The sequence below is a fragment of the Pezoporus wallicus genome, unplaced genomic scaffold (genome assembly GCF_028554395.1).
Source record: "Pezoporus wallicus isolate ANWC-B61680 ecotype Strahan unplaced genomic scaffold, APGP_CSIRO_Pwel_v1 contig_10389, whole genome shotgun sequence".
NCBI classification, from domain to species: Eukaryota; Metazoa; Chordata; class Aves; order Psittaciformes; family Psittacidae; genus Pezoporus; species Pezoporus wallicus.
Genome location: NW_026637666.1, coordinates 190228 through 201601, shown reverse-complemented (window position 1 = coordinate 201601; position 11374 = coordinate 190228). Strand labels below are relative to the sequence as shown.

At 45.6% G+C, this 11374-nt stretch overlaps 2 protein-coding genes across 2 annotated transcripts; both read left to right on the top strand.

Moving 5' to 3' along the window:
* The first annotated feature begins 6636 nt into the window (after positions 1 to 6636).
* On the top strand, positions 6637 to 8209 carry LOC130598050 (lysophosphatidic acid receptor 1-B-like). Its single transcript, XM_057407111.1, has one exon. It carries the CDS (start codon positions 6920 to 6922, stop codon positions 7886 to 7888), a length of 969 nt encoding a protein of 322 aa, XP_057263094.1. The 5' UTR covers positions 6637 to 6919; the 3' UTR covers positions 7889 to 8209.
* Positions 8210 to 10121: 1912 nt separating this feature from the next.
* ZNHIT3 (zinc finger HIT-type containing 3) lies at positions 10122 to 11369 on the top strand. Its single transcript, XM_057407110.1, has 4 exons — positions 10122 to 10232; positions 10365 to 10396; positions 10463 to 10609; positions 10878 to 11369. Exons 1-4 carry the CDS (start codon positions 10153 to 10155, stop codon positions 11066 to 11068), a joined length of 450 nt encoding a protein of 149 aa, XP_057263093.1. The 5' UTR covers positions 10122 to 10152; the 3' UTR covers positions 11069 to 11369.
* Positions 11370 to 11374: the final 5 nt, after the last annotated feature.

Below are 11374 nucleotides of genomic sequence, written 5' to 3'. Positions count from 1 at the left end.
ACAATGAAGATTTGCTGGGTAGTGTTTTTCCATCCTGGATTAGGTAGATTAAAGCATGAACAGAAGATGATTTGCCTAGCACATGGTGCTAAGATAAACAGTTGCTGCAGTGACAAGAACAATAAGGGAATTCGTTGCACTTTTTCACTTCCTAGTCTGGCAGCCTCGGTGGGGTTATCTAAGCAAGGTGCATGCTGAGCACGTACAGAGGGACGGGGGCATGAACGGGGCCATGGCAGGTGGTGCCAGCCTTCAGGGACATCAGCCAGACATTTTATTCTTGGGCTTTTCAGCGGGGGAGCTGAACCAAAGCTGAACACCAAACGGGTTGGTTCTCTGCAAGATAAAAGCTTGCTAGAAACCCGCAGTTTAGGACTGAAAAATCTGAGAGTTACAAGTTTGATCTTGAAATTGAGCATTCTCGGTTTGGGGTCGGGGGTTCTTGTTTGGGTTTTTGGCTTTGTTTTGGGGCTTTCAGCAGACCTTCCAGCCTGGCATTATTAAAGCAGTAACCAACTGCCCTGCAGTCATATTAAGTAAGTCTTTATTTGTGTTAGGAAGTGAAGGCAGACTCAGGGAAAGACATTCCCTTCCCTTATAAAGCCTGTTATCTAAATAAGCAGGGCGCAGACATCATCTGATCTCCATTATTTCTTCTAAAGAAACTTACCTGACAGGTGCTTGGTTATCATCAGTTCTCAATGACGTCTTTGCACCTAGGGACACTTTTGTAAGGAAACGCACTCTGGGTGCATTTACATAAAGGACTTTTGACACTGAACTTAAATACATATGAACATCTTGGTCAGAGAAGATAAGAGGCAAAGCTATGCAGGGAGTCTGTTGCAGGTCATTGAACTCAAAGCTACTTTTTGTCTGGCGTAACGATGGCAGTTGTGTTCATAGCTACAGGATAGGTAAGAACAGGAAAGAATGTCAAACCCAGTGAAAACTGCACTTACTTTGGGGCCTTGAGAGCCCAAGCAGCAATGGTTTTGGAGCTGTCCCCTCCAGCTTGGTTCCTGAAATGCATGAGATCTGACATTAGCCTGCTGCTACCAAAAGAGCTTCACGGGAAGTTCGAAGGGACTGACGTGGTGGCTGATAAAGCTTGCATGTGTTTGAGCCGAATGAGCCTACCATGTGCCGAAGGGAGGAAGTGCAGAGCTGTTCCTAACCTTCCAGCTGGACTGCTGCAGTCCCCCCTGCCCCAGCAGTGCAGGCAGGAGGGGGTGAGAGCAGCCTGGGTCTGACTCCGTGGCACAAATGCATGAGAGTCCCAGGCAAAGTCAAGGCAGTGGCACAGCTCTTTGTGCTGGGAGACCAAGTTGTTGCTCTGAGAAGGAAGATCTGAGGCCTGGAAGGGAGAGTCTGACTTGAGTCCAAATGCTGTCTGTAGATGAGCTGACCTGGGAGGAATTGACCCTGCACTTCCAAGAGACTTGAAACACAGGTTGGTTTCATGATGATTGGGAAACCTGACCTTCAGAGTGAGAGAACACACTAAGTGCTCTTCATTTAGTTATGCATTGTAGTTTTCTTCATTAGAGCTCCCTCACCCCTGAACCAGAAATCTGGAATTTCATAGCTATGAAATACGAAGTCTTCATCTTTCACATGAAAATGTGGGCTGGTCATGATTCTGCTTGAATTGTTCTAATACAAGGTCGCTTCCATGGAATAGTAGCATTTCCGATGGCTCTTTATTTGGCCTTCTGCTCAGCTCTGGTGCATTAGCTGCTCACTATCTAATTTAGGCTGTACCTGAGGATTAAACCCTGTGTTACATGGTGTCATCATTAGTAAAGCTGAATTTCTCTCCTCTTCTCACTTCTTATGTGAAGCAGCATCCTTTATGTGGCTGAACAGCCTTCCTTTGGTGAGCAATGAGACACTAGCAGTGTGCAACTCAACCATTCCCCTGAATTCTGAAGGTGGATTCCGAAGGACACGTGCCTCTAAGCTGTGTATCCAGCTCTGTACGTTCACAGCCTGCCTGGTTGCTTCGTCTTGTTTTGAAGCACACACGTTTCTGACTGTTGCTTTCTTGTAGCAGCAGTCCTTGCCAAGTGTCTGTAGTTGTTTAGCTCCGAAGGAAGACTCCCTTTATGTTGACCATTGCAGGTCTAAAGGGATAAGGTATGTTCTGGCTTCTTCACGTATACAGAGAACCATAGAATGGTTTGGGTTGGAAGGGACCTTAAGGTCACCCAGCTCCAACCCCGTGCCACAGGCAGGGACCCCTTCCACTAGAGCAGCTTGCTCCAAGCCCCTGTGTCCAACCTGGCCTTGAACACTGCCAGGGATGGGGCAGCCACAGCTTCTCTGGGCACCCTGTGCCAGCACCTCAGCACCCTCACAGGGAAGAGCTTCTTCTTTATATCCAACAATTGTCTTTGAGAGGCTTTCTTTACCATACAAACTTCCTTTCAGTTATTTATCAATGTTTGTCTCCCTTTAGACAGCTTAATACAAGTTCCTCAGAGGTGAAAATAACAGTCCTGGCATCTCAGAGAACCATTCTGGCTCTGCACAGAGGCCCTGGTGTTTTGGGGTGTTCTTGCAACAAGCTGGTGCTTGCATTACTTTGTGGTTGGGGCTAACATAATCCTTCAAGCCTGGGGGCTGTCTTTGCTTTATGTACCTGGTGAGGGCTGTGAAAGCATAGCTGGGATGTCAGATAACTGCAGACCTGTGAGTTCCTCAAAGGGACTGGGCGGAGGAGGAGTCAGAGCTCTCTGTTTTGAATACGTGTCAGAAGAACCTTGGAAGGAGATCATACATTCCATTTGTGTCTCCCTCTCCAAAGAGGAAGACTTTAATCTGCATAAATTAAAACATAAATTGCATAAATAGGCTCCTTATTTGTATGACTCCCTTTCCTGGAGTCTTTCCTTGCAAGCCTTGTAATGCCCGTTGAAAGATGGAGCAAACAGATATTCTTGTCTCGGGGCTTTGATGAAGGTCGTGGCAAGCAGGAATTACTCTTCCTCAGTACTTAGCCAAGCTACATGTCCCTTGCCCCTTTCTGGCTCAGGTTGGGTACGATCTGCAGCTGGGTAGAGTGTATACCTGGAGAGCAGGGACAGCTAAGGAGTGAGCTGAACCACTGCATTGCACAACAAAGTGGCTGGTGTTCCAAGAATGGGAGTTGGAGTTGGACGTGAGTTCGAGGGAGAGTGCGACAGGAAAGAAACCAGAACAGTAAAATCCCTGATCTTTTCAGTGCCTTGTTTTTCTTGCCTATACAGTGTATGTTCATGGCTTTGGAAGTAACACCGTGTCATCTGTAGCTTAGCTGTGCTGTGGAGCTGTTATTTTAATTACATAGATGCAGCTTTTTGTCCTGCAGTTTCAGGCGTAACTCCTGCTTCTTGTTGTATTATCAGCATGAAAGACAGAGAAAATTGCCCCTACATCATGCTAAGGTAGAAGTGCATGTTGTCCAAGGGTTACTGCACAGGACTAAGACTTGCAACCCCTGAACTTCATTTCCTGCTTTGAAACCAACTTTGGCTGGGGCCTGTTGTTCTGATTGCTGCTGAGCACTTGTGATCCCTCACGAAGGCTGAGAGCTGCAGGTTACGGCTACTTCTGAAACGGCAAGCTCAGCTGGGTGAGGTTGGATTGTCCACAACAGCCACTGGAATGAATGGTCATTAAAAACGCAACCTGAGGCCTCTCCTGTCTCTTTCTCAGTCCTTTCAGCATGTTCAGTGGTTATTGTTTTCTCCAGAGGGACAATCATCAGATAAGTATTATTGAACTTGGAGATTCAATGCAAAACAATGCCATTTCTTCTGCATGACAAATAACGAAGCAATAGCAATCTGTACATTCAGATAAAGAAATATAGAACAATTATAGAACTACAGAATGCTGCACGAATGGAAATCTCAACCAACTGCAAGGTCCAGCCAGCATCTGAAGTGTTAGCCTGAGATAGAGGAGATTAGATTCAGTTCCCTCCGTGCAGGACTTCGAGTGATCTTAAGCAAATAACATGATTGTTCTCTTCCCACTCTTCCCATGAAATGTAAATAACACTTTTCCCTCATGGGTGTGTTGTAAGTACAATAACGACCGCAAAGTTCCCAGAATAAGGGAGTGTAACGATGCCCTTGAATTGAGATTGCTCTATGTCGACATCTGGCTATGTAACAGCCCTCTGTCTCACACCACGTTTTCAATTCAAGCTACTTTTCATCTGCTTTTGAGAGCTCAAACATTCTTACAGAGGGTTGGAATATACAAATCTGGGCGCTCTGTATACGGAAGCCCACTAAAACAACAGTTTCCACAAAGATATTTTTTCCTTTAATCTATCACCATTATGCTAATTTTTATGCAATTATATTAGTGAAGTGAGATTTCAAAGCTTTCGTGAAGAGCTATTTATGCTACTTGATATTATTTTTAATTACATCCTGATCTCATATTATTTAGTGTTTCACGTTTGAACACCAGACTTTCAAATTAGGGAAATCTCAAGTAGCATTTTCAGGAATACCTAGGACACTTTGGGAGTCCAAGTTCACACCTATACCCTTCTTAAAACTAGGATACTCTTGAAGATGTTTGACTTTGTGGGTATCTGCTGTTCATCCCAGCCCTCAGCTCACAGAGCCACAGGAAGCCCCAGAAGAAGAGATGAGGAGCACGTGTGGCTCAGTCTGGTGTCCTCTGCTGTACCTGCCTGAAGCTCACCTGGGCTGGATGCTACCTGCTGACACACTCACTTAAAGGACTTGCTGACTCCTGGTGCTGGCACTGACAAGGGGACAGAAACAGTTGAGCCCATGCTCAGCAGCAACCTCACACCAAAGGTGTGGCTGACAAGCCTGTGTGAGGTGGGTTATGGCATGCCCAAAGAATGGTTTATCTGTGACACTCCAGTGTTTTATAGAACAGGAATACATCAGCAGACTTCATTAATCAATTCCCAGCCCTTATTTCTATATAATAGTTCTTTGCACTTCTTGTGACCATCAAAAATACCTTTTACTTGTTGCATAAAGTATTTCCAATATACATATAAAATAATTATGCACTGGTAGCTGCACACTAACCTGGACATACTTTCATACACTTCAACTTCAAAAAGAAGCTGTAGAATTTCTTTTTAAGCTCAACATTTTAGCACGATTTTCTCATGTTGTAAATCCTGGCAGATTTACAGTTCTAGAGCTGCAATTGCTGCTACAATGCTCAGATGTCAGCACTGAATATGGAAAGCCCATAAACTTAGCTGAGCTGCTTTGCAATAGCATGGTATAAAATTGTTACCGATGCAAATTAATCCTTTGTCAAGACAACAGTAAAAATACATTAAATCAGAATAAATTTGTGAGTGACACGGCTTTACCTGGGTAATTTTGCTAAAGGAAAGCTGCTCAGCTGCAGATGGGTGCCAAGTAGCAGCCAGAGCACAATGGAGATCTCTCCTTGGCTGGGGGCATTGCGAATAAAGCGTGGGGTGGCACAGATGTGACCCACACTCAGCAGTAGCAAACAAACCCAGCCAGTTCTGCATAGAAAAAACCATGCATGGTGCTGTTCGTGGTGACATGGAGATGGACTGATGTACTGCTCACCTAAACTGCTCCTGAGCTGCCCAAAATCCCCAGCCTCCCCACTGCACCCTGTATTGTTTGCTCCAGCAGTGCCCTCTACTGTCTGATAGCATTAGTTGTGTCCAAAGAGCTCGTGTCCCCAAGTCGCAAGTGTTTTAAATCCAGTTCTCAAAAACCATTTGCTTTTAAAAAGAGGAAGAAAAGATATAATGATAAGTTTTATTACACACAAGTTACACATTAAATAAGCAAATACAAAATAGCCTGTACAAAGGTATGAGTAGATGCCTGTCATTTTCTAGCTACATTCTCATCCAAGAATTAAGGTCGAAAAAATGGCATTGTCAGAACTCCTTAGGCATTTTAAGTCTCCAATACTTACTCCGATGCAAGTCTACTAAAGGTCTAAGCCAGTCTCTTGTGTTTCCTTGTGAGGCATCAGTACCCCTAATTTACACAAGAGAGAGAAAGGCCATGCAATTTCAGGTGTATTCTGACAACTTCTGGGTACTTCAGTAGTCAGTACAGAGACATTTCTGTGGGCCCAAGCACAGAGCATCTGTGAGACAGAGACTCTCACCTTTCTGGATCCCCCTTCAAGTGCTACAGTTCATTGTATGGTTTTGTACAAGTTTGGGGTTTGTTCTGTAGAAATGATCTAAGAGAGCTTAAAAACCCAGACGCTTTTGGCTCCATCCATTTGCCATTGTAAGCAAGAGACAGTGAACGAGTAGATTCTGTTGTTTCTTGTTCTGTCTTGAGCAAGATGAAATGTTGTGCTGTCGCTAGAGCTCATCTGAAATTAGGACTTGCATCCTTGCTGAACTGGGGGAGGTTGGTGACACAGCAGTGCTGTTCTGCTTGGAGTTCCATCACTTTTGAGTCACTTTTCCTCCAAAAGAAAAAGGAATACTGCTCTTCATTTTCTGATTCTCTAGTCCTTTATCCATCTGATTTATTGGTGAGTTAAAGCTCAATTCACATTTGTTCCACTTTAGAATATCCTTAAAGAATTTGAAACTACTGATGTGGTCATTCATCTTCACAAGATCTGGACAGGTTTTGTTCTTGATAAAGGTTTATTTAAGCAAGTCATCTGTATAGTAGTAAATATGTTTTCCAGCTGTAGCTATCCTAGCAACTTAAAGGTAATTGGTGATGCTCGGAGTTGGTAACTCAAGCATTTAAAACCAGGAGTGGTTAAAGTTTAATCCACGATGATAATGTGGCGATAGAAACCGTGTGTCAGGATTCATTCTTCACCTGGAGAACATAGTAGGGTCTCTGAGGGAACACGGGATGGCTACAACAGACCTCTTTAATGCTTAAAAGTAGGATTTTCCACCATGAACAGGTACCCAAACTGCTCGACTAATCACACTCAAATTTGGAGTCATTATTTAGTACTTGCACTGGGCATCCCTCAACTGACCATTAACATAGCATCTGTGATCTTCAACTGCATAGTCATCTTCACCAGGATTGCAACAAAGGATCTGCACAAGCCTATCTCTATACTTTTCTGCAATTTGGCCTTTTCTGACCTCTTCACCAGCTTTTCTGGCTTTTGGATTTCGATGCTGTTCATCACCAATCCTGACATTACAATCTTTGGATCCGAGGACATGCTTGCACCTTACGCCTTTTACACCATGTCTATTTTATCCACCATCTATAACTTGGTAAGCATTGCAATTGAACGCTACTTGGCTGTGGCTGAAAGCATGAGGACAAGGTTCAGGGTTGCTAGAAACCATTCCGTAGCTGCAGTTTTAATTAGCTGGGTCCTGGCTTTCTTTCTGGGCTGCTTGCCATTGATGGGGTGGAACTGCTTGAGCACGGGAAAAAATCTCTCTGTCCTCTACAGTCCTTTTTGCGTTGACTACCTTATCTTCATCACCATTCCCAATGTTGTGGTGGCTTTCCTTATACCTCTGTTCACTTACCTTAGAATCATTATCATCTTGAGGAAAAGAAAGCTGAGAATGAAAGCATGTGGACAAGCCACTGGCACCTACAAATCTGCTGAAACCCAGGTTGCCAGAACCAGTATTTTCATTTGGCTCCTGGCATTGATCTCCTATGCTCCTGTATTCGCAGGAGTCTTATTTGATGCAATTAACAAGCAGTGCCACACTGACCTCTACCCAGGAGTCTATATCTTCCGAAACTGCACGGCTATGTTGATGACCATGAACTGTTTGGGGAACCCCATCATATATACCCTGAAAGCCAAAACTCTGGGGGCTAAGCTCAAGGCTTTGAAATGCCTCTTCACCACCCGTGTCCGAGCCTGCACCCTTGAGAACATCTAGCTGGGACTGCCCTTGGTCCAGCACTGCCTTTGGTCTGGGACTGCTGATGTGCCTGGCTGGTGTAGTCAAGGACCTGAAATCACAGCGATCCCTGCCCATGCCTGCAGCAGCTCTGAGTGCCACATGGTCCCTGTGGAAGGGCCATTGGAGCTCCATGGCTTCTCGCAGCAGCATCCATCACCTTTGGGAGGGAGAGGATGAGCTGCAGCCTGGCGTTGGGCAGCGTGGTGACTTGCAGCAGCCCCTTGTGAAGTGCTGCATGGCGCGTGTCCGCTTGCCTTGCTGCAGAGTGGAGCAGAGAACTCCTTCACTCAGAGATAACTCCATTAACCACGTTTACTTTGTGTTTGGAAAGAAGCTCCTGCCGGGCTTGCTTCGCTGCTGACATTCACATCCTTGGTGTTATCTGTATGGTTTTGAAGATGGCTGAAAGATCTGCAGTAATCTGGGTGAAAACGTAATTTTACCTTCTCACAGTCAGTCCAATTGTGTCTTTGGATATTTGATGGAGCTCTCTCTTAACGGGGGCACTCAGCACTGTTTCACTGTTGTAATTTTAACTGCAGTATGTAGCTGGATTACATGGTTTTATGGGACACTTGTGACTATGCTTTTCTTTTATAAGAGCAAGTAGTGACTGGACAAAGGGGAATGACTTTAACCTCACAGAGGGGAGATCGAGATGAGATATTGTGAAGAAGTTCCTTCCTGTGAGGGTGCTGAGGCGCTGGCACAGGGTGCCCAGAGAAGCCGTGGCTGCCCCATCCCTGGCGGTGTTCAAGGCCAGGTTGGACACAGGGGCTTGGAGCAAGCTGCTCTAGTGGAAGGTGTCCCTGGCCATGGCAGGGGTTGGACCTGGATGATCTTAAGTTCTCTTCAGGATTCTATGGTATTTCTGGTTATAAACAGAGGCATGCTCAAGTCCATGGCTTTTAAAATTCGTGTTGTTCTAGGAGAAAACCTCACTTGAATTCTTCAGTATTAGAATTGCAGTTGAGTTGCCGGTACAAAAATGGAAGTGTCAAGACCAGGGATTCTTTAAAAGGAGAAGGTTTTACCCCCTTTGTCTCCAAAAAATAGAAATTGGCTATTGAATAGTCAATCTGTCAGGTCCTAGTCCAGATGAATGCATATTCTTGGTTATACCAAGAACAAAATCCCATCAACCTGCTTCTGAGCGGGTGTGAGAAACGGGCATGTTCTGTGTATGAGATGGTTCACCCCCAGTGTCAGAACCGGGCAGGTGCCACCACAGTAATGAAGCCACCACTCAGTGGTAGTGGTGGTTGTAGTGGTGGTTGTAAACCCCCTCCTCTGGGCTGCTTTACATTGGAGAACTCAGGGAGAAATTCTTTCATCTGAATTAAACTTCTGACACTTAAGGAAATGGATGGAACTAAAGCATGTGTAATTAAAATGAATGATTTAAATGGATACTGTAACTCAGGCAGATCACACTGGCTCTGCTTCCCTTATGCTTTGGGCTCTGCGCCACTAACCTGGGAAGAATCTGTCTGGAACATGAGCATCTGCCTCCGAACTTAGGAACGGGAGAGCCAACCACAGCTTACCACAGGGCAGATGGTACGGGTCAGCCTGGGGCGGGTTTGTTGCGTGATATTTATGATATGATATGGTTTTGATTCATCTCTGTATCGACATTGGCAAAGCGACCTGAATATGTAACGCATATTCACTGTCGCTGTGATTGTCGTTTCAAAAGGTGACAGCTGCAATCCAGCCAGAACCCCTCCTCAAGAGGGCATGGATATTTGCCTATATATTTAAATAAATATATGTTCAAATAAGTATATGTGTGTTTAAATAAACATATGTTTAAATGAATATATGTCATAATAGATATATACTAATATATAAATATAGATATATAATTATTTTATATATTATAAGATATATATAATATATAAATAATATGGATAAATATATATTTACATAAATAAATGTAAATATATATATTTATATATATATTTGCATATATATTTTTATTTCTTTTACGTATATTATTTATTATTTTATTAATTTATTATTTCGTTATTAATTTATTATTTTTATTTATGAATTTTATTAATTTATTAATTTATTAATTTATTATTTTATTTACATATATATTTATATATATGGGGCGCTCGGTCCATGTCATCCCCCCGCCTTCCATCCCCTGCTCGGCGCTGGCCTAGCGAGCCTGGGTGGAGGCGCTCGGCGCTCTGCGCTCTGCCTGCCGGAAGTGCCGCAGCGCGGGCGCCATGCGGGCCCCGCGGCAGTGCGCTGTGTGCGGGGCGGCCGGGGCGGCCAAGTACCGCTGCCCGCGCTGCGCCGCGGCCTAGTGAGCACCGGCACCGGGAGGGAGGGAGGGGCGGACCGGGGGCGGTGTGTGGGGGAGCGGCGGCGCGGGGTCCCGGGAGCGGGTCGCCTCCCGCTCTTACCTCCGCTTCTAACGGTGTCTCTCGCCCCGCAGCTGCTCCGTGCCGTGCTGCAGGACACACAGGGGTGAGTGACGGGTGACGGTGGGGCCGGCCGGGCCGTTAACGCCGTTAACGCCGTTCTTTCCCGCAGAGCGCTGCACGCCGGAGCCGAAGCGGGAGCCAGAGGCCTCTGCAGCGCTGCCCGCCCCGCCCGCAGACAGCCCCTGGTCGGTGGACGACATCCTGAGCGAAGACGACGAACGGGACCGCGTCCCGCTGCAGAAGCTCAAGCTCCTCGGTAACCTCGAGCGGTCAGACACGACCCGGGGCGGGGGGTGGACGGGACCTTCAGCACAGAGAGCTGCGGTGCTCCTGGTTCCCAGGAACTCTCTGGAGAGCTGCGGTTTATCCCGGTCGGGCGCCTTGTAGCAGGATCTTAAAGATGCAAATGTCAGGTCCCTGGTCCTGTGTCTTTTTGAAAGCTCGTTTTTCAAAATAAGCGTGATCTCAACCGAGTTTGTAACTGTTTGAGATTATAGACAAGCACTGTTCATCTCTTTCTAAAGGGGAGTCGGAAGAACTGAGAACCCTGCTGCTGAATCCACATCTCCGGCAGCTCCTGCTGACCCTCGATCAAGGAGTAGACAAAAGCTCCCTCATGAAGAAGTACATGCAGGAGCCGTTATTCGTTGAGTTTGCAGACTGCTGCTTGGGAATCGTTGAGCCTCCAGAGAAGGAGAACGTTCTTCCTGAGTGAGCTGCCTTTGGGAACACTTCCCTTTCCTTGAGATTTTTGCCTTGTGACAGAGAGACCAGCAGCACCCGTGCTGGTGTGGTGCACTGTGCTGGGCACTTCCTCAAGGCTTGCTCGTGCTTTGCTCATGGGTGTCAGTGCTCCAATTTAAACAGGGACATGGTCGTATTGGACAGATTTTTAGATGCTAGGAATTAAACTTGATGGATGTGCTTTCTGATGGTACAGAAACACTGTCAACCCTGGGAAACATTGCTTTCCAATGGCAACATTAAATATATTTGCATTTATTTTAATCCACAAACTAAT